The sequence below is a fragment of the Serinus canaria genome, chromosome 15 (genome assembly GCF_022539315.1).
Source record: "Serinus canaria isolate serCan28SL12 chromosome 15, serCan2020, whole genome shotgun sequence".
Lineage (NCBI taxonomy): Eukaryota > Metazoa > Chordata > Aves > Passeriformes > Fringillidae > Serinus > Serinus canaria.
Window position 1 is genome coordinate 3,265,289 of NC_066329.1, and position 23,104 is coordinate 3,288,392.

The following is a 23,104-nucleotide window of genomic DNA, read 5'->3' on the forward strand; positions in this document are numbered from 1 at the left end:
GGAGGGAAGAACCAGCAGCGTCGGGGGCGCACCGGCCATGAGGGGCGGGCGCTCCCCGCCCCGCCCAGCCCCTGAGCAGGGCGCCCCCGTGCGGCGGGGCAGGCGGGCGGACAGCGCCCCCGTGCGGCGGGGCGGGGCCGAGCGCTGCCCCGGCCCCGGTGCGACCGGGATTTACCGAGCACCCGCACGGACCGACCCGCACAGGGAAAGGAGCTGAACGGTCGCGGCAGGGAGCTGTTGCTGCACTTGGGAACAATCTGTGTTCTGCCACTTCTGTGCCACTGGACATTTCTGCTGTGAGCATCAAGTAACGGGCACCTGTGGCAGATGTGTCTTGGAAGCCGAAAAGCCTGGTTTAGCTCACAACAGCGACGTGCACAAAGGTGACAGTGAAGCACGGTATAGTTCAGGCCTTCTCAAAGCCTACAGCATCTGATAATAACCACTGAGCTCGAGGCTGGTGGCCCGCTGGTTGCTATGGAGTCTCCCTGTGTATTTGTTTGGAAAGTACTTGCTGGCTTCAAGAGACTTGGCAATAGTTGCAGTGCTGTCTCATTAATAATGCAGCACTTATTTCTCTCATTCCATAGGTAACCAGATTTTCATTCTGGTACTCAACTTCATTAGAGATCAGGGAAGAGAACACCTTATTCACCAGATCCTTCACCATACGATCCTACACGTTTTTCCTACACAGACCTCGCTGCCCAAGGCGTTTGGAAACCCTATGGGCCCGCTGGGTTACTGCGGCAGAACGGATCCAAGTGCCGGGGATAGAGCTGTGGGCAAACGGAGCAGGCGATCTCGCTCAGTAAATTCCTTAAACTGATCAGTAAATTCCTTAAACTGATGATGAAAACAATGTCTGCTCCTAATTAGCAAAAAATGAAAGACTTTTACGGTGCCTCCGAATAAGCTGCTCCGCTCACTACACCAACCTAGTCCGGCTATCCCACAGAACGCCAGACTCCAAAATGACAGGAGCCCGGGGCGGGCTAACACCGGGACCCTGCGCTCTCACTGCCGGGCTGGGCAGTGGCGCGGGCTCGGCCGGACCGCCCCTCTCAGCAGCGGGAGCCGGGCCGTGCATGGCGGGACGCGAGGGCGCTCCCGGGCAGCCCCCCCGAGCCCGCCGTGACCACGGCGAACGCGCGGGGGGAGGGGAGCGCCCGCCGAGCGCGCTCCCAGCCCATCTCAGCCGCGATCGCCCCGCCGCTCCCCGCCCTTCTCTGACCCCGCGCTGCCCCTGAGGCGAGACGGGGACACGGCGACAGTCCCGGGACAGGGACGCGCAGATCCCGCCGCCGCCCCGCACATGGCGCGCACCGCATCCCGCCGGCGGCCGCCTCCCCCGCAGGGCTGCCCACCCAGACTGCCTGCAGGCCCTCGCCGAGCCCCGCGCCTCTCCTTACCCACCGCACCGCTCGCAGGGTGAGACGCCGGTTCCGCGGGCGGCCGGCGGCGGGGACACAGGGCGGGAGCGCAGCCCTGCCGCCGTCAGCGCCTCCCGCCGCCCATTCGCGGGCAGGCAGCAGGCGGGGGAGCCCCCGGCGCGCGCGCCCGACGCGCCTGCGCGCGGGGCGTTAAATGGGTGCGGAGCGGGCGGCGCGAGGCCCCGGCTACGGCGGCTGAGCGGAGGCGGCGCCGGGCAGAGCGGGAGCGGCGGCGGCGCGCGGGGCTGCGCGGGGCGGCCGGGGCTGGGGGGGGGGACGGTGGCGGCGGCGGCAGCGCCGGCCCGGGGCGTGTGCGGCCCCTCAGTGGGGGCGGGCGGGGGAGAAGTGGGGCCGGCGGCCGGAGCAGGAAACGCCGCGGGCGGCGGTGAGGCCTTGAGCGGAGCGGAGCGGCGCGGGACACCCGCCGGTGAGTGCGGCCGGGCGGGGATCCGCTGAGTCACCTGCCCCACTGCCGCCGTTCCCCTCCCCGGCTCCGGCACCTCGGGACGGCGCCTGGGCCGCGCTGCCTCTGCGCCGCGGAGCGAGCGGCGCCCGGCCCCTCAGGGCCCCGCGGGCTGTGTGGGGGTGCGGGTCGCGGTGGCCGCGCGCCCCGGCCGTGCCCGCAGACCGATACTCCGAGTGCTGGAGCCGCCCCAGCGCGGGGCAGGGCCGGCCGCGCCGCCCGAGCGGCTCGGACCCTTCAGCCAGAGCCGCCTGGCTGGGCCGGGGGAAGGGGCAGGGTTGGGAGGGGACGGGCGCTGCTGGGGAGCGTGGCTCTACTTTGCTGTGCCCGAGTGCTAAACTGACTCCGGCTGGAAAGAAAATGCACCCTCTAGAAAGGTACGTCTTGAAATCTGACGGGGTGGTTTTGTTTTAATTAGCTCCGCGGTCAAAGGCTTTGAAGTAACCATGGATAAAAGAGGAGGTGCAGCAACAGAAACTGAAAATGGCGATGCTTTCCTGGAGTTGAACAGAATTACAACTAAATACCCACATCGTTACACAAAGGTTAGCTCACTCTCCTTTCGTCTCGCAGTTGTGCGTGGAAGTTCTCGTTCACAGGAGTAGAGTGGGAGGTGCAGGCTCCTGTGAGGGGGAAACGGTGAGGTGAAAGCTGAAAAGCCTTTGCCTGGATTAGGATTTACAAAGTGCTATCAAATGAGCAGCTTGTTAAATGTGATGCAGTTGTGCAATCTTGTCCTCGATATGCTTTTGATTCCCACCACCTTATTTTAATATCTGAGCACCCCACAGCATGTGCTCAGAGATTATTGTAGAGACTGAAGTATGTTGTTCTACCAGCTTTCTCAAGTTCTTTGTGGTTCTGTTTTCAGCAGTGTTCTTTTAAGAAGTTGACCAAAAATCTTTTCTTGCTGTAGATGCCATTTCCTAGGAAGGTGTAGCACACTAGATCTTATCAGGATCTCTCATGTGTTTACTGGGTGTCTTTTTTGTAACCTTAGAATTCTCATATTTGATTGCTGGAAGCCTAAACAGTTGTGACTTTAATCGATGCTTAATGTTCTAATGTTAACACAGGTGCTTTTGTTTAACTGTGATGCCTAAATATATGTATGAGGGGAAGAAGAAGAGCCAAGTTGCTTGCAAATAAAAAAAAAGATTGTTCCATTACTAAGTGAGCTTGATATGCTGTAGGATTTAGGATTCAAATTTTGTTTGGGGTTTTGGTACCACTGCTGAAAAATGTCTATGGGAAGTGTCTGTAATGGTGGTTGATTTTCCCATGGCTGGGAGCTGTGGGAACAGGTGGTCATTGCTTTGTGAAAAGCTGTTAAGATACTTTGCAGCAAATGGCCTGAAGTGTGGAACAGGAGAGATAGTTTATTGTTGCTGACTGTGTTATCTTTCTTGAGGAATTCAGAGCTGTTGGCTTTTTAGCAGGTTGTTTTTTAAAGGAAAAAGAAGTTATCATTGTGGCTATGTTCTGTTGAGATAGTAGAGCTCTAGCTTATTTTAAGTAGACATCAACAATAAACCACGTACTTCAGAATTGGCCAAACCTCTTGGGAATAGTACAGCTTTCTAAATCTCTAACTTCTGAGAAATGATGTGCTCTTAAATTTTGAGGATGCAAAGTATACTATTACTCAGACCTAGTTAGTCAGTTAACTGCTAAGTGAATGAGAGGAGCTGTTTTTAAAGCTCCCCTGCTGAAAAAGTGGTCTCTATTCTCTTTCAGTCTTGCCTAAGTCCTCTTGTGTAGTAGCTGAATTCAGCTTCAATTTCTGCTCTGCTTTTTAGGGCAATGTTCAGCCCGTGCTGGTGGTGGCTGTTGACTGAAAGCAATGCCTTAGTTGCTTCAGTTTTGTTAATGCAGTACCTATGGTTTCTGACCAGGATAAAGTTGCAGAACTAGTGCCAGAAGGTGCCTAGTCTTGTCTATCAGTTGGTTTCCAAGGAGCCTAAATCAAGAAATACCAGAAATCAGTCTGTGTTAAAATACTTTACATCATATAGTTTCTCTATACAGCTCAAATATTTTAAGGTGGTGAAGTAATCAACATTGTAGGGCATTTTCATGTGTTCCAGTTTCCTACTAATTTGGGATTGAGGGAACACTGTTTTGAGGGATGTGCTGCTGATAGAAAGAGGAGTGATTTCCTTTAATGGTTTATATTCATTTACTACCACTAGGAAAACATCTGGCTCATTCTCTGAGTAGTTCTAAGCTGTCTGCTTAAAACTGTATGATAACAGCTGAGCACACTTTTCCCCCCAGCCTGCTTAGAATGTGCGTGAATTAAACATAAAACCCCACAGGTGGAAGTGCCAGCATTTATCTCCTCTGTTACAGGAGTGCTCTACAGTTTAGGCTGTGTCTTTTCTGGTTCTTGGGAAGCTGTTCCCCCAGGGGTGCACAGCTAATGAGTGAAAGGCAAGAAACAATTCAAATTTTCCTCACTTGAGTGGAAGAATTGTGATAGGATGTGAATGAGAGCCTGTGGACTCCCTCTCGTGGCCAGCAAAACAACCCAGTCCCAGTCTGGTGATGGACAGGGCTGTTATACTTGTAGTGTCTGCATCAGGCTCTGATAGTATTACAGCAGTGATGTTCCTCACAGATTGAGGTTTATTTTGGGAAGCTGTGGGCAGGGAGGCTAGGCTCCCTTTAATGGACTCTTTTTGCTGAGGGTGATGCCTGGGGTGGAAGGAATGTTAAGGTTTTATCCAGCTACCAAATTGCCACTTAGAGCAAGTGTCAAACTCACATAGTTAATGACTGATTTTAATCATGTGGGGAAATGATGTAAGAGTTCTGAAGGATTTGTATTTTTGGGAAGAAAGGGTCAAGAGATTTCATTCAGTTTGGTTGATGTATGGTGTCTGCTGTTAGGATTTCTTTATCCTTCCAGCTGCCCACTGATCCCTGCACAGTTCTGAATCAATTCAGTACAGTTGGGAGTGGGGCAGGTTGAAAAAACGGGATCTTGGGAGAATGGGTAAGTTTAACTAGAAATGTGCATCTTAACTGCAGCGGAGTTATTGTTGATTTAAAGCACTGATGGTCACACCATTAATCTTCCTTTTGAATGTAGCAAACTGCAGTGCAGAGACTGCACTGGTTGCCAGTTGAGTGACTGCTTAGGGTGTACAGTGAAAAGCTAAGGGCTTCTCAGAGCTAGTAGAAAGTGGTAAAACAAGTTATCATTCAGCATTGATTTGGTGTTGGATGGAATGGGTAATTGTATAACACATATAATATTTTGGAGTTGGTGATGGTCAGAAATGGGAAGCTTGACTAGAATTCCTAGATCTACACCAGTAACTGAAATTGTGCTAATGCTTTTTTTTACCTGCTGAACCTCATATAGAATTAACCACAGCAATTTTGATTCCTTCTTGAGAACTCACCAGCTCTGGTGTCCATGATGCCTGTGTTGCTTTTAAGCTGAACTGTCCAGGGAAGTGAATACATAAACATTTATGGTGTGAGCAGCCTTGGAGTGTTCACGAGAAATTGAACCTGGCCTAGTAAGGCTTAGTGCTTTGAATAAGTGTTTGGTCAGTGGCCACTGGTAAAACAACTGAAATATAAACTTTCACTGCTGTATTTCACAGGATAGGAAACAACGGACTGGGAAACCTGGGCTGTCAAATTAAAACACTAAATTGGACAGGCAGTCTGGAATAGGTGGTTTAAGACACTTAAATCTTGTCTGGGTGTGAATCAAAACCCATGTCTTGATTTTTTAATTTTTTTTTTCTAGGAGGAGCTGCTGGATATTAAAGAGCGTCCCTACTCTAAAAAAAGACCTTCTTGTCTTTCTGAAAAATATGACAGGTATTTTCTAGATTATACAAAGGCTATATACATTTCTTTCAAAGTAAAAGTTTAAATTGCAAAAAACACTTAGCCAAGAAGTGCTCTTATGTTGATGGAAGTATATGTGCCACAGAGTTCAGACTGCTGTAGAGTCCAGTTTTCAGAAGTACTAATCTGCTAGGAAGGGCTCAATGCTCTGGCCAAGGATTTTGTTCTTTGAACAGAGATTATTTTCTGCTGGATCTCATAACTTCACACAACACAAGTCTTACAGACTTGCAGAAGTACCAAGAACATGGATGGGTGTGTAGCACAGACTGGGTCAGGCTGTTACAAGCTGCCTTGCTTAGTGGATTACTCTCCCATGTTGTTACTGTACCTCACTAAAAAATGTAGGTGAGTGTTCTTGGCTAGTGTTTGTAAGTTTATTAAGGAGCAGTTTCTTTACTATTCAGATGAATTTATTGTGGAAGCGTGAGATTGTGGTAAAATTACCCAAATGCTTATCAGCAGCGCCATATGATCTACTTGAACTCTTTTTCAGTGTACCAGGCAAGCTTCAACAATAACTAGTCTTTTAAAATCTGATACTGGGTATTGTACTTCCTTGCTGTTACAGAAGAAATCCAAATACTATGCGTGAAGTAATAAACCATAGTACAGCAGATTTCAGAGTTGGGTATGAAGGATAATTCACTTGTGCTGGTTGCTAACCAGTGAATTCTAGGTTTCCAGCAGCAGCATTATGAAGCATTTATTAGACTACAAGGTAGCAAACAATCCTGCAATTTTATTTTCCTAGTGATGGTGTCTGGGATCCAGAGAAGTGGCATGCATCTTTATATCCAACTTCAGGGAGAACTTCACCAGTGGAAAGCTTTAAAAAAGATTTGGATTCAGATCGAACTTCTCTTATGCGTAGAATAGTAGGTGAGTGTGTTCTACAGCACATGGCTCAAAACAGAACCTGGGCTGTTGGCAAAACCTTTCTGTTGGGATAACACAAAGGAGACCAAACAAAGGCTCTGAAAATTGTTTGATTGCACAGGATGAGTGTCAAAGAAATCTTAGTTGTTCCAACTAGACTATAGTGGGTTTTCTGGTGACTGTTACCTAAGAACAAATCCGTGCAACAGTCAGTTCTATCCTCCTATTCTTGCCCTGTAATAGTGAATACATATGTAAAATGCAAGTGCTGGGACAATTTCCCTGCAACTCAAAGCTGAGCACTTAGAATGTCTAATAATGGGAAAGCAGGTACTTCTAGGGGATCACGGTAATTCCTCAATACCCATCTGTACATTTTTTGTTTGCACTTCCTGTGGTCTCAGCTAGATCAGCTTCACATCCTGAGCATTTTCCTTTAAAAGCCTTGGGATAGCAGCAAGGCTATGGAGCAGAGGGGTGCTGTACACACAACTCGCTTGTCTTGATTACATTGAAGTATTGCTTTTTGTGTGGTCTTTAACTTGCAGATCCAAGAGAGCGAGTGAAAGAAGATGACTTGGATGTAGTCCTGAGTCCCCAGAGGCGAAGCTTTGGGGGTGGCTGTCACGTGACCGCGTCCGTCAGCTCCCGTCGGGCGGGGAGCCCCCTGGAGAAGGACAGCGATGGCGTGCGCGTCATCGGCGGCCGCAGGATTGGCAGCGGCAGGATCATCTCCTCCAGGAACTTCGACAAGGACCATCGGGGCGGTGACTCCAGGGACGCCAGAGACCGGGATCGTGACAGGGACTACAAGGACAAACGCTTCAGGGTTGGTTCCTTCCTTTCCCAAACTGGGGGCTTGGACACCTGGGGCAGCTGAGCTGCATGCAGCAGCTAAGTGTTCTGTGCAAGCAGGTCCTTTTTTAGGGTGTGGAGGGTGAGCATTTGGTGTTTCAAAACTTAGTTACAGAGAGCTCACAGGGATGTATGTAATGCTGTTTATCAGACAAACCCTGCCCATGGCTGACTTCTACTAGCACGAGGGTTCAAAAGTCTAATAGTTAATTTGTAGTTCTTGACCTAGCAGTTGTCAGCAAGCATAACCTCAGCAAATGGGAGCTTTCCATGCTTTCAGGTTTTTTTAAATGCTTTTTAAAAAAAAAACAAACTAACTCTCAGGCTGCAAAACTGAGTTTATGGAAGCACTTGCAGATCAATAGCTTTTGGTGTAATGAAGCAGAAATTCAGCTGTGAAGCTTTAAATTTAAAAGCTTACAGAGCATACAGGGAGGTTGCACACACATGTAAAAATACCCAGAACTGGTGTGAAAGGTGGAAGCTGGGGAAGATCCTTAGGAAGCAGTATTTAATAAGGCTAATATTTTTAATATCTGCCTTCAGAGGGAATTTGGTGACAGCAAACGTGTCTTTGGGGAGCGAAGAAGGAATGATTCCTACACTGAAGAGGAACCTGAGTGGTTCTCTGCTGGGCCTACAAGTCAGTCTGAAACCATTGAGCTGACAGGCTTTGATGATAAAATTCTGGAGGAAGATCACAAAGGGAGGAAACGTACAAGGCGACGCACAGCCTCTCTGAAGGAAGGTAAGGGCAAATCTCAGGGAAGCTCTGCTCTTCTGCTAGTGGGGCACATTGCTGGCTGCGGAGATGACTGTTACAGACCCAGACAGGTGTAAATGAAAACCTTTATCTTAAGCTTGCATTGCTTTTGGTCATCCTGAAGCACAAGATGTAAAGCCTATAATGGTATTAGTAATCTGAAAGATCAGTTAGGTGAGAAATTACTCTTTTTTTTTTTTCCAAAGAGAGGCTGGGAGAAAACCTTGTATGGATGCTGAATGATATCAGAAGTTAATAGGTTATTCTAAAGGTCTTGTTAATTTCTGTATCCTGCTGGGTGCTAAAGGCTCTGTTTAAATTAAGCTAATGCTCTGAGGTACTTGAAATAGTTTTTTTTTCCTTATGGTAATACTAACATTAGGAACACCGATCTGGGCATACATCTTTCAGTAACATACACAGCTTTAAAGTGAATTAGGAAACTTGAATTTGTGTGCTGTCATTGGATGATTAAAAAAAAAGTTGCAGTATGGCAAGAGAGATGACATTTTAATGCTAGAAGTTCTGCAGGTGGACAGCATAACTGCATTGTAGTGCAGTTCCAAGCACAGGCTGCAAAACTGAGCCATGTCACAAGTTTTTTGCAGTGCCCTGTGCAAGCTTGCTGAGAAGTCTTTAAAGTGAGAAGTGCCTTGCTCCTGGTGAAGGAGAAGCAGTATTTGTCATATGTTGACTATTAAGAACCCATGTCAAGAAGGCAGGAGCTGCCAAAGGATTCGTGATGGAAAACCAGCAGCAGCTGTTGACTTTCTGTAACAGCTGTATGTGCTTGGTGTGGTATAACAGCCCAGGCTGATCAGGATGCAGTTGTTTGTGTCCAGTTCAATGGCAATTCTTTTTTTTTTTGAGCTAGATAGTCTTACCAGACTAGAAGCTGTGTGCTAGGAGTTGTAGTGGGTTTTCTCTTGCAGGAGCCAGTGGAGTGTAACTGATGAGGTATCAGATGGGGGCTGGGTTTTTTGGGCCTGTGCTTCTAATCCCTGGGCAAGTGCATTGGCTGTCAGGCGCTGTTCCCACAGGAAATAGTCAAATTCAGTGATTCAGCAGTCACTTGGTTTTCTTTTTAAGGCATAGAATGCAATGGTGGAGTGGCAGAAGAGGATGAAGTGCAAGCTGTCCTTGCCAATGAAACTCCAGCAGATCAAGAAGTTCCTAGAGAAGCTGTTTTACAAGAACCAGCTCCAGGAGAGTTTGACTTCAATGAGTTCTTTAACTTGGATAAAAGTGTTCCTGGCCTGGCTTCAGTGAGTTTTCTGGGGTTTAAGACTGGGTGTATTCATGAGAAGCATTTTTGCTGCAGCTGCATTCTGTGAAAGCTAAAACTTCTCACTTTGTGGAAGTTCCTTTATCAAGTGTGTAAGTTTAAGATGAATTTGCAGAGATTTACCTTTGGAGTGTTAGGATGTTTCTACCAAGATGTTATCCCTGGGACTGGCTCCATCTCCAAAGTGTTTGAGGCAGACTAGCTGACTGTTTTTCCTTTCTCTTGGTCATTGCTTGAAGGCTCAAAATTGACATTCTGAACAGATCTTCTTTGGAATTATCAAAGATAGGTTCAGAGAAGATTCACTCTACAAATTTAGTCTAGCTGAAGACAGCCTTTTCTATGTAAGTCTGGGAAATGCAGCAAGCAGATCTCCTGTGCAGAATTCCTGGCTGGCAGTGAGCCTGGAGACACTAGTGCCTGAAAGGTTGTGTGTCTGAAAGGGTTAAATCTTTATTACTTAAACCTTTAAGAGGTTAATTAATGTTTTAGAACTATTGCTCCTGTGTTGGATAAACACAGCCTACCAATCAGTCAAAAGTCAAAAATTGTCTTCTGACTGCAAACAAACAGACCTGACATGGTTTAGAAATGTTGAGGTTTAAAAACAAATGGACTCCTGACCTAATCTTTAATGTGGACAAGCTGCTTGCATCAGAAAAGAGTCATTATATGGTGCCAGTGATTTGACAGATACACAGAGGAGAGTTCATTCTCCCAGTGCAAGTTGTGAATGGTTTCTTCAGACTCAATAATCTGATTTTTCAGCATATGTGCAAGGGGGTGACTCCTTTTAGAGCAGGGATTTCCCAAGTGAAAAAACCTGCTGCTGATGCAGATGGGCAGATTTTATAACTTGTCATAAATGTGAGTTTCTTTGTACTGGTGATATGTCTGTGCAAGTGTTATCATAGGTTTGTACATCTATTGTCTTAATTCTTCTAATCAAGCAATCAAAACCAAATGAAGCAATACTGTTTTTTCTCTGTTGTAAAGTAAAGAGTGTTGAGTGCTCCTTGTTTCAAAAAAAACCCTAATTTCTCTGAGAGGAAGAAGCTGCTCTTCCTTTTGTCTAACAGAAAACATGCTGCCTGAAACTGTGTCTGTGCCTATTGAGCCAGGCTTTGACTGGGTACTGTCTTGCAGTATAGGAGAAGCTTTAGTTTGAGTTATATTTTTTTTAATGCACTGGTTTTAAAATACTTGGGGTTCTTTTGACACTTGCACTTTAAAATGGTATAGTTAATGGCCTTTGGTTGGAGCTCTGACTGTGCTTTTTCAGTTACAGTTTTACTGTGAGTAAATATTTGGTGTCAGTTAGGGGTGTGTGCTGGGTTATGTTAACTGTCTGCAGGAAAAAAGCACGTCAAAGCTTTGAAATTCTGGGAGCAGCATCTCGGCTGTAGCAGAAGAATCCTGCTTGCACAGTAAAGCTTCTCAGAAATGTTGCTGATCTTGCTTATGTTAAGATTTTTTTCTGTTTTCCCTCCCTTAGATGATAGAGGATGTGCTGGGGGAAGGTTCAGTGTCTGCCAGCAGGTTCAGCAGGTGGTTTTCTAATCCCAGTCGTTCTGGAAGTCGGTCCAGCAGCTTGAGATCTACCCCTCATGAGGAGCTGGAGAGGCTAGCAGGTAAGGCTGCAGGACAGTGCAGGGTCAGGTAGCCTCCTTCCACATTCTTTCTTACTCATTCAATAAGATGATGGCAGATAAGGCTTTAGGACAGTGAATTCTCACACAGTTTAAGCACTTGACATTCTTTTGGAAGCTCTTAGAGTAAGCAGCTGTAAGTTCTTTTTTAATAAATGTTCTTGTCAGTGCTTCCTGATGACTTTCCAGCTGATCTTGGGCAAGGGGTGTGAGGCATAACTTTGCAGTGACATGCTGAAGTTGGTTGCCAGTGTATGTTCATCTTGAGCCATTGGGTTGGTAAACTGATGTCGCAGTGCTCCTGGTTTTGCTGTTTCAGGTCTAGAGCAAGCCATTCTCTCCCCTGGCCAGAACTCTGGAAACTACTTTGCTCCCATTCCATTGGAAGACCACTCTGAAAACAAAGTGGACATCCTAGAAATGCTACAGAAAGCCAAAGTGGACTTAAAACCTCTTCTCTCAAGTCTTTCAGCCAACAAGGAAAAGCTTAGAGAGAGCAGTAAGTGCCTCTTCAGCTATTGTCAAGTTCTTGTGATGCAGTATCTCCCAGCAAGAGGCTTGGTATTCTGGAAACCTCAACTGCCCAAATCCAGGAGTAGGCAGTGTTACAGATTTACTTGCAGCACTGAAAACTCAGTGTTCAGCAGCTCTCAATTGTGTCAATATCATCACTGACTCTTTTCATCCTAATCACAGGATGACATCACTTTATCAGACTGCTTTAGTGGCCAGAAACAATTACAAGATGATGCAAGTCTCGGTCTGAGTTTCCAGCTTTGTGTATGGCATTTGCAGTTTTTTCATACTGGTGACTGGTAATGTCAGCTCTAAACTGTGGCATTTAAACTCTGGCTTTACCAAAACCTGGCAGTGTCAGTCATCCTTGACAGTGTCTGTGATGGATCACATTGATCCATTAAGTGTCAGTATCTAAGAAGTTGCACAGTGCCTTGAGAATGTTGGTTTGGTTTTTTTTTCCAAGGGTGCCGGCAGTGTAGGGATTTGCATGTCTGGGCCCATAGCATGCATGGAGTGTACAAAATGCATGTGTTCTGTGAGATCTTGAGGTCTAATTCCAAATTGGTTTCTCTTTGGCAAGCAGCATGTATTGCCATGTGAACTGGACTGAAGAAAAGGTGATTAGTGTGAGGCAGCTAGGAAGGAAAGCATCTAAGCACTGCAGATATTCTTAAGCATCCAGTCTAGGAGTAGGGAGTGTTGGCTAACATGGAGAGCTTCCTTAATTTCACTTTAAAAGACTTGTAGTTCTATTTCTGTTCTGCTTAGTCTGACTTTCCTACTAAAAACTTTTTTGACTTTGATTCTCACAAACCAAGGATGAAGGAACAAAAATCTGTGGGGAAGCTTCCATTTACTCAAAAGTACCTGATGTGGGACTCTGCATTCCCAGAAAATGTTGTGCAGCTCTTCAAGTGTTGTGGAGTTTTTAGATCAATTCCTCTCCAGCAACATCATATTTACTCATGTCCTGTGCTGCGTGTCTGCATCATTGTTTCTTTTCTCCACCTCCTTGCCCAAATTTCCAGTAAATCTTATTTCTTTGGTCCAATATCTGCAACCCATGGCATGCTTCTGTCTCTTCTTCCTTTTCTTTTAAGGTGTCATGCCTTGTGATGTGTGTCAGCTGGTCCATAAAGCATGTTTAGCCTTGATGTCAGACACCAGTGGGTGTTTATGTATGTGTATGCATATACAGAAAAAAGTACTGCTAAGAGCACTGTGCCTTGTGCTGGTTATGCCAGTGAAATCTTTCTGTAAGAGGCTTTAATTTCTGAACAAAAACTCTACTTCAAACTTTATACACACTGAGCTTAAGTGTGTAACTGAGGCTCTAAAGTATCTAGATTTTCCAGGTTTGTATTCTTTCTGCTTGTGATAGCTTCAGAAATTTGGCATGGCTTGCACTGTGGCTGTAAAACCATCTGGTCTCCTGGAGTATAAAATAAATGAAACTTTCCTAATTGAGAAAAGAAACCAACTCAGTTGTCACATAAATATTCTCTGTTAAATGCAGGCAAAGTTGTAAAATATAGTAACAACATTTCTTGCAGGGTAAATGAAAGAGTGAGAATTAGTATCTGAAGCCTGAACAGGTTCTTGTGGAGTCTTATGTGGCAGTAGTTGTGCATGTCAGTTCTCTGAATTTGGGTATATTAGAATGTCAGTCTAAACTCAGATCAGTCATGGTTTGATAGTTAGCATCAGTGTCAAAAAATAAGGTATTGTCTGTTTCTAGTTTTCAATCGACTTCTATTCAACAACTGCACAAGAATTATCAGCTCACTTGAGACCAGAACTGTGGTTTACCAGTATTTCTCCTGTATTTCTCAGCACATTCAGGGGTTGTACTTTCAGTGGAGGAAGTCGAAGCTGGGCTAAAAGGTCTGAAAGTGGATCAGGAGGGGAAAATTGCCACTCCCTTTATGGCTGAGCAAATGGAAGAAGCCCTGAACGTCAGTGGCTCCAGACAGATGAAGAAGGATGGGGATATGACAGCGTTTAACAAACTGGTCAGCAGCATGAAGGCAAGCGGGACTCTGCCTTCCCAGCCCAAAGTCAATGTAAGTGCAGCCAGTGCCTCTGGTTTACAGTGCCCTGTGTGTGCAGGGGGTAACAGCCAACCCCTACCTGAAGCCCACATGGTTTTAGTGATCTTTGTTTAGTAGAGGTATGTCAGTAAACAATCTGTTATTTTGCACCTGACTTCTAACAGCGCTTGTGTTGAGATGAAACTGAAGTGAATACTTGTTAGCTGGAAGATTAATATTAAACAACAGATGATGGTAAGGTTTAAACTGCAAGGGATTGTAGGATGAAATTTCATCCTGCCACTAACTGCCTAAGCAGTATGCTTGACCCAGAAGCTGTCAGTAAATATTTCTGGCACCAGAAGATACTTCTAACAACGAAGTAGGTCTAAAGCATGTGGTTTTCCTGCCAAACTATGGCCAAGGACTTTTAGACTCCTCCCACTTCACTAAAGGGTAGTGAAGAATGTGAATTTGCCCTGTGAAGAAATTGCAGATTGATTTCAGACTTAAATCAATACTTTTGCTTCTGGGTGTCTCTCTGCATTAATGTGCAATTTTGATGCACAGAGGAATATCTTAAATAATCTTTAATGTACAAACTTTTTAGTTTGTGCATTTTTTTAGTTAACCAGTAGCTCAATAGTCCATCTCTTGTTTACACAGTTACGTAAATTCATATATTTGATCCAAACTTGAATGAGGCACAGTGAAATACCTGTATGCAGTCTAGTACAGGCATTTTTCTTAGGGGAAATCTGTGAGCTAGCTCAGCCCTTAACTTTCTGAAATTTTATTTGGCTGTAGCATAAACTACTGTTCCAACACAACAGATGAAATTATTTGTCACTGAAACAAATATAGACAGTCTCTTAATTAGCTTGGTTGTATTTATGTCTAATTTACAGTGTTTTCATTTTCTTAGCAGAGCCTTGAAAGCCACTTAATGTCACCTCCAGAGATGTCAGGCCAGCCTCTGTCAAAGAATATTCTGCAGGTATTCTTACTGAGGGGGAGGGAGGTACTTAAAAGCATATCCCCAGTGAGAAAACAAAAATTATTTTAAAATAAGGCATTTAAGGCCTTATGGGATCAACAGTCAGACAAGATACTATAAAGAAAGAGCCAGGGACTAGATCAGTTTACCTAAAAATTTGTCTTGTCATGTTATTTCCTGTAATTACAGCTTGAAAATTAAAAGCTTGCTGATTGCCTAATTCCTGCAAACCAGGATTGGTGTATCTGGTTGCACAAGTCCCCCTTGTCTTTAAGTTGCTATAAATAGGGCAGCCTGTGGTGTAGTAAAATGAGCTAGTTTGTGTAAATTTGCCATATTTTGAATGTTCTTTCTTTATTCTTAGGAGCTTCTTGGTCCACCCATTACCAGACCTGCTTCATCAAATGTCTTGAGTGGCCTGATAGGAGGTTTGGAGCCTGCAGCCTCCCTGCTGGCACAGAGAGCCCCCTCTCCCCCCATCCCACCTGTGTTCCCAGCACGAGCTGCTTCTGCAGATTACCTGCGCCACAGAATATCTTCACCCATTGGTGAGACTGCTTGCAAAGTGGGCTTTTATTTCTCGAGGGTTTTTTAAGACTGCTTTACAGAACTAGAAAAACTTCCTGGCACTTGGTGGGCAACTAAGTGCCCTTTCACTTACTAGTCTCTACTGTTAAATTCATCACCCAGACCTCACAGTGAGTTCTGGTGAGGAATAATGTGCTCAGCTACTGTGTAAAAATAACTTCCAAGGAGTACTTGGCCATTTGTACTACAAAACACTACCAGGAGCCTCTTTTGTAGCTCTCCAGCTCCGTGACGTGGAGGAGATGTAGCTCTATGTAGATTTAAGGGGTGAGCTGAGAGTCTTCACAAGGAATCCTTCATTCATGTAGCATTATTTTACTTTAGGATGTGTATTCTATGGATTGAAAGAAACTGTTAGTACTTTTAAATACAACTGTTTTATATTCTTTAGGTTTTGGACAAGGTTCTCAGCAATTGCTTGGTGATCCATTTCCAGGTGTAAGGAAGCCCATGAGCCCAGTTGCTGCACAGGTTAGATGACATGCTTTTTGTTAAATGTATTTGCATGTCTTTGTATTCTGTGGTTTAGAGCTAACTTGTGGAAACAGTTGTTGCATCCAGATGTTTGTGCTGTAAGTTTTCTCTTAGTAAACTTAAAGTCTAATTTAGTACAGTCTCAAAACCTCATTCCAATTTGGCCCATCTTAGAGTACCTGAAGTACAAAATTTTTTGAAACTTCTATTGCCTGTTAATAAAACAGAGACTGTTGGTGGGCAGATGTTGGTGAAGACATTAGTAGCTATAGCAATCAATCTTCAGTATCTTTAAAAAACCCAGCCAAATACAGGCTTTGACTTGTGTGTTTTTCATCCAACTCTACCTCAGATGAGTCCCCTGGAGATCCAGCAAGCTGCATTAGAGGGTCTGGCACTCCCACATGACTTGGCCATACATGCAGCAAATTTCTACCAGCATGGCTTTGGTAAACCACAAATGGACAAAAGCAGAGATGGCTACAGAAACAGGTGAGCACCTGACTGCAAAATGTAAAGGGTATGCTGTTAACTGATTTTTAACATGGGTATTGTCTTTCAGTAGATATTAGCACTAGTCACTGAGGATTGCATTGGTTCATGGCAGTGCTGCCTTTGATTCTGTGCCAAGAGCAGAGCTGCTTCTGACACCCTGTCCCTCCACAGGCAGCAGCGAATGACTAAATCCCCTGCACCAGGACACAGAGGGAATGCATCTTCTCCAGCCCCTGCAGCATCCATTACAAGCATGGTCAGTACCTGATATGCAGTGGTTGTAGGGAGAGCTGTCAGTGTCTGCAGTTACCAGATTACAGCAGTGGTGATCAGTGGGAGAAAGGGAGGCCATCGAGTTCATCACATTCATGTTTTATCTGTGGCCATGAGATACAGGAATGAGTTTTCCTTCATGCTTAACTGAATGTCTTCACCTTGGAAAAGAGCCTTTTCTGATCACTGTCTTACCTAAAACTGAAGAAATGCCACTAATGTTACCTTGACTTCATGTTCTGAAATCAAACAAAGATGATTATGAAAAACCAAGCCATCATATTTTGGTGCTTTAATTAAAAAAAAAACCAGTGCTGAAAGCCATGAGATGCTTTAGAGAACACTGGTGTTTGTGTATGAAGTGTTTGACCAAAGTGTCTGTGGCTTGAAATAATGCCTAGGAGCTTCAGGGTCACTTTGAAAATGAGTAAAATGTCAAAGCCAAGCTGTTGCCTCTCTGCCTTCAGTACTGTGTAGAATGCAGTTTTTATCTAAATTTTCCAATTAATCAGTCAAGTAGTTGCAGCTCAGGACTGACACAGACCATCACCTGCCTGATGAAACAAGCAATACAAGTTTATATTCCAAATGAGTGACTTCCACAGGTGCTGTGGAACTCTGAATGGGGGAACCCAAATGGGGCAATAGTTCTCTGCAGAACATCAGCGCTGAGCTGATGCAGATGAAGCAGCTCTATAGGAATTCCTATGGAGTTGCTCTTCTGAACCAATAGCAAAGAGGAAGCAGCTGTAACTTACACTACAACTCAGCTATTTTGTTTCAAGCCTGTTAAGGTACATTTAACTGAGAACAGCTGCAGATTTTGATATTGGACTTGCAAAAAAGCTAAAGAGAAATGCTTAAACTATAGAATAAAGCTATGAAATGAGGTGAAGTAAAATCATGGACACACAGCAGCTGATTCAAAAGAGCTTTAAATGGAAAGGATGTGCTAGAATTGGTGTCCTCCCACAGCTGAGATATTGTGGCCTGGATAATGAGCACTGGGTGAGGTGAGCTTCTTACTGTGTTCTCTGCAGCTGTCTCCTTCCTTCACACCTACCTCGGTGATTCGCAAGATGTACGAGAGCAAAGAGAAGAGCAAAGAGGATCCAGTTTCTGGGAAAATGAAAATCAGTGATGTTAAAGATGAAAATCAGAGACCAAATGAAGGTATTGTTATGGCTTTAAAATACCACAGACAAAAGGGGTTTGGAATAGACCCAGATTGTTTCAGCACAAAATACACCCAGGCTACCTTTAGACATTCCTGATCTGTGGAGATGAGGAGGGAGCCTATGGGAGGAGGGGCCAGAGCTATGGAGGGGATACTCTTCCAGTAGTGATGGGGCTTAATCTCTATTTCCTATCAGTTTCTGAGCAACACTAAGAGGGCTGAACCATAATTGTTTGCAGCTTTTCTTGATGAACAAGCACAGTGACAGTAATGCTTCCATAGCTCTCTACACCAGTAATAGAAAACTTAGTTGTCTTGAGACACCTGAACGGTCAAAGCTGAGACTGTTAAGCTCTTAAGTGTAGCAGATCAGGGAAGCATTTTGTCACCCAAACTGATGTAAGAGGCTGTAAAAAGGAAGTGCTCAACACCAGTTGTCTGACTCAGACTGACGTGGCCTTGTGCTTCAGCACTGGTAGCCACAGAGGCAGCTTGCAGTTTGTGGTTGCAGTCCAACTGAAATATCTCCACTGTAGTACTTGATGCCAGGGTATTTCAGGCCTTGCCTAACTCATCAGGATGGTCTGTGGAAGTAGCTTCTGGAGGGGCTTTAGTGTTCCAAATCTTGCTAAGCAGATGGCAGATGTAGAAGGCTGCTGTTAACCCCCAAACACAGCTAAACTGAAAAACCACCTTTGGCCAGACTTCTGGCACAGCTCTTGTCTAGGGAGGATCTCTTGTACCTCCTATCACCTTTGGCACTGACTCATCCATGCTGCCAATTCAACATTCCTAAGAAGGAAAAATAAGAATTAAAAGTGGAGTTACTTCTGATCCTAAACTAATTTAAGCTTCCTGTACAGGGTTTCCTGTGGAACATATTCCTTCTCATTACTCTTTTGAAAATAATTTGGCCAGAAGCATCCAGAAAAAAGATGCTTACTATTAAATATATATGACTACAGTTCAGCTAGTTGTGGAACCTATCAAATCCAGTCATTAAGCTTTAATTTTCATTAGGTGCAATCTCTAGCTGTGGACTGTAATAGCTGTATTCAATTCTAGCTACAGATAACCTACTGTCTAGTTCTGTGGAGAATGCAGATCAAGGAACTTTGCCCACCTTAGGTACCAAACTACCTGCACTGCAACGCTCTGCATGTTCCACACCTCTTACCCAAGCAAATCGTTGCACCAAAGAGCAAGACTACAGGCCCAAATCAGCTGGTAGGAAGACTCCTACAATGGCCTCCCCAGTACCAGGAGGCCCTTTCCTTCGTCCTGTTCATCAAGTACCCCTTGTTCCCCATGTACCACTTGTACGACCTGCTCATCAACTGCACCCAGGACTGGTCCAGAGAATGATGGCACAGGGGGTCCATCCACAACATCTTCCTCTGCTGCAAGCAGGTAATCCATACTTTTTTCCCTGTTCATGCATGTTCTTTTTGAGACTGTGTTAGGAGCAGCACAAACTGATATTACTGGTAGTCTTTATTAAATCAGAACTTACTTTTAAAATCAGACAATAAATTCCAACCCATTTAAATACATATGTTTTGTTTTGCTTGAAGTTCCTTATGCTTATCAGATTAGAAGTTTTCTTGCTTGTGTTCAACAGGTATGCTTCCTCCTGGAGTGGACCTGTCTCACTTGCAGGGAATATCTGCTCCCATCCTTGGCCAGCCTTTTTATCCACTTCCAACAGCAAGCCATCACATCTTAAATCCACGCTCGGGGACACCTTTGCAGCTCGCCATGATGCAACAGCAGCTACAACGATCAGGTAGGCTAGAACAGATAGCAGGAGTGAGAGTTCTAGAAGGCTCCTTTCTGGGGTGTTGAGTGCACTGTGCTAGCAGGAAGCTACTTTAATTTAGTCATTTGTGATCACTAACCTTGTGTGGGTCTCAAGTGGTTTGGACCAATGCAAGCTGTTATGACAGAACAAAGTCCAAGTGAAGTGTTTGGTTTCAGAACATGTGTTGCTACTGACAGATCTGACTCTTGCAGCATGTATGCAGGCTTTCAGCCTTCTTGGGCCACGGGCCACCCACCTTCTCCAGGGAAATGCTCTTTGATCCTGGTCTTCCCTTCAAACCCGTCTGTGTCCGGAACTGGCGGTGTCAGGCCATTTATGGGAGTACTAATGAAAATAAACACGTGGTACCTGGACTTCCTGGGGCTCATAGAATGAATAAAAGCCACATTCAGCTCACATGCCTTCTCAGGTGATAGCTCAAGGGCAAATCTGTGCTGGGTATTACTCCACCTCTAATAGCTTTACATTTCACAGGCTCTGGAGCACAGGGATCACCTGCTGGTGCACAAACAACCCCTCAAAATGTGCTGCCTCGGACTGGATTATCTCATGGGCACACACAGCTCGACCATCGCCCCAGCCAGAGAAGTGGCTCTCCCATTGGCCTTGCAAAATGGTTTGGTTCAGATGTCTTGCAGCAGCCTCTTCCATCCATGCCATCCAAAGTCATCAGTGTAGATGAACTGGAATTCCGGCAGTGAACAGTGACCACTGGGTGGAACACTTGCGATTCTTTAGACTGGATGAGAATGTCCATAGTCAGGACTTCACCTCTGTTTGGTTTTTTGGGGCTTTTATTTTTAGCACTCCTGTGCAGAATTTCCTTTTGAGAGACTAAAGCACATGGCACCTGTCCTGGTCTCATGTCTGCATCAAGACTAAAGGATCCATTATGGCTTGGATAGTGAAGCCTGAAGAAATTTAGATGCACGACAAAGCCAGTTTAATCCTGGAAGTGTCTATTTTTTTTTTGTTTGTTTGTTTTTGTAAGATATGTGAATGAAGTGCTGATATTCTCTAGTGTAGAGGTAGCAGCTATGGATTCCTTCTGCAGAAAACTACATGTATAGACCCTTCTGTACAGACTTGTGTATAAACAATCTTTTGTACATACACACCTAGAATAGCCTTTTTGAATCTATACAGCTGTACATAAGAGTAGCTGAGAACAGTTGAGCTTTAGTTGTGCCTATGGTTTGGATCTTTCTCCATTGTACGTGTGGGACTTTAAGATTAAAGTTGCATATCCTAAGTGTGAGTGAACAGGATGAAGTTGCTTTGCCTTTTCTTGCTGCTCATCTCCTCTAGGTCTCCCTCTCACATTTTTCTGTCACATACTGTGCACTCAGTGTAGCTAAAGTGTCAAAGTAAAAGCCCACATCTTGCTGTCTATGTAACTAAGATCTGATTCCCTGTGACTCTTGCCACCAAATGAGAGAATTGTTTAGTCTTTGAAAGCCTTGAGGATGGGACCTGGTGCAGTCATGCTAAAGCCAGATCTTCAGTCTGTAGTTACCTACTGGTTGTTGCTCTGTCAAGAGGGCTGGTGCTGGTCCTCATTTAGCTGCAGTATTTTCCTTGTTTTAATCTTTCAAGCCAGTTACTAAAGGTCATCAAAATGGAGCCTTGGAATCCTCACCCTTCAACTCCTCAGTCATAGCTGTGGATATTCTGTACTGCCTTCAGTGCTGTTCATAGAAGGGAGTCCCAAGAACTGTTCTCAATCTAGTGTGCATCTGGTGATGCCATTACTGTGAAACTTGCCTTTGGAGTCTTGTTCTGTGGCTTGAAAGGGGGAGGATGGGGTAGTTTTGTGATCTTACTGTGTATATTTGGTTTTAAAATACTATGTTCCTTTTAAGCCTGTTTCACTTCCCTGAACAGTTAAATGTTCTCTTCCATCCTTGTGCATGGTTCCTCACTTCACTCCCTCACTTGTGTTGAGTCTAGTACTGCTGTCATGTCCTACCTAGCTTAGGCCATTGTGCTCTTTTAAGAGGTGAAAGTAAAACCAGAACTCTCACAGACTTGCTCTTTCTTAGGTCTCACTGAAAGCAAAACCAGCAGCAGGAAAAAAAAAAAAATCACTTGTCTGTATTTTATAACTCTTGCCAGTGTGCTGTGGTGGGTTTGTTTCAGTCCAGCAGAGACAGTGTTGTATGAAATAGCAAGTTGCAATCTCCAGCGTGGAAGCTGTTGGAGGTCACCCATTCTTCCAGTGGTTGTTCCCAAAACAATTCCTGTAAAACATGCAATCACCAGCTTGTCCTTGTAAGATTGTTTTCATACTTTTTTAACTTGACACTTTCCCAGTAACATTCTGTAAATAAAGTTGATTCTACCAGCTCTCTGTATCAATTGCTCTTGTACTAAATTATGTCAGAATATTGATTTATTTTTAGCACTGTTCTTGTTGGTAAGATGGAACCAGGGTTTGAGGTGAGATGCAGAAAACTTCAGTTAGTCCAGGGGTGGGGAGGATCAGTCTGCTCTGACAAGAGTGACTGGCCTCACTGATGGCCCAGGATGGAATTGCTGCATTTAATGTCACAGCTAAATGTGAGGAATGAGGCTTAGTGTATTAGAAGTTGTAAAACTTACCAGCTCTAAAAAAAGTGTGAATGTGAGGAAACAGCAGTGAAACCCAGTCTGAGCAACAGCCTCATCTTCTGCCCTTCCACTCAGGCTCATAAACCAAGCACCTCTGCAGGGATCTAGAAACAGTACCGGTGGAAATGCTTGGAGTAGAAGCAAGGCTTGGATGTTCCTTACCAGGCTGAAGAGCAGCCTCTGTTCCAAGGATTTAGTGTTGGAGTGGGTGTCTCTGATCACTTGGTCTTCTTTAATGTATAACAACATGAGGGGGAGTGTTTTTTATGCCTCTAAATAAACACCCCTATAATTAAACACCCCTACTTCCTTTTTGTAGGAGGGCAAATGCTAGAGGCTTTGATAAGCGTGCTTGATATGAGTGAAAAGCTTCTTTATTTATCTTTATTAAGCAACAGAACCACTCTAAGAGCAGTGTGCTTCTCTTGGGCACCTTACTTCTTTATCTAGGCAGGAAATTCTTTTAAGAAAACTTAGAAGCCTTCAGTGATACACAGGCACCTAGCTCATTTCCACTAGTCTCAACAACTGAAAAAGCAACTCCTCCTGAGCAGAACTGACCAGCTTTTCCACAACTGCTGGCCTATTAATAGCCTTGAAATATTCCAAGAGAAACACTTTCAGATAAAGGCAGCTGGAACTCTGTCCTCTAGCACTGTTTCATAAGATATGATTCTCTAGCTTCTGCTTTTTGTGTTTTGTTCTTGGAACAAACTGATTCCTGATGTGTGAACTTTTTCCTGATTTGGAAAGACATGTACATGCAGCAGAACTTTATCCCAGCAATCAAAGCTTCTTGTAAGATTTTGTTCTTGTGCAAGTCATTTACCCAGAGTTTCTCATCTGCACGTTCTGCTGGAACGAGCCCCTGCAGTGTAAGTTGGCCAGAAACATCACTTTTACCATGCAGCAAGGTGCTATA

General features: G+C 44.7%; 1 protein-coding gene across 4 annotated transcripts; it reads left to right on the plus strand.

Annotated features, from left to right (window-relative positions):
- Nucleotides 1-1,711: 1,711 nt before the first annotated feature.
- On the plus strand, nucleotides 1,712-21,918 carry EIF4ENIF1 (eukaryotic translation initiation factor 4E nuclear import factor 1). 4 transcript variants are annotated; one of them, XM_030232209.2, is made up of 19 exons: nucleotides 1,712-1,860; nucleotides 2,315-2,441; nucleotides 5,663-5,736; nucleotides 6,521-6,648; nucleotides 7,194-7,474; nucleotides 8,047-8,248; nucleotides 9,353-9,528; nucleotides 11,044-11,179; nucleotides 11,517-11,696; nucleotides 13,550-13,779; nucleotides 14,672-14,743; nucleotides 15,108-15,291; nucleotides 15,723-15,802; nucleotides 16,158-16,297; nucleotides 16,472-16,556; nucleotides 17,614-17,746; nucleotides 18,816-19,160; nucleotides 19,372-19,536; nucleotides 20,047-21,918. In XM_030232209.2, the coding sequence occupies exons 2-19, from the start codon at nucleotides 2,343-2,345 to the stop codon at nucleotides 20,271-20,273; spliced, it is 2,937 nt and encodes a 978-aa protein (XP_030088069.1). In that variant the 5' UTR covers nucleotides 1,712-1,860; nucleotides 2,315-2,342; the 3' UTR covers nucleotides 20,274-21,918. The 4 variants fall into 4 exon arrangements, with proteins under 4 accessions (XP_030088069.1, XP_030088071.1, XP_030088072.1 ...); XM_030232211.2 differs by having other exon boundaries at nucleotides 18,879-19,160; XM_030232212.2 differs by having other exon boundaries at nucleotides 19,098-19,160.
- The last annotated feature ends 1,186 nt before the right edge of the window (nucleotides 21,919-23,104 follow it).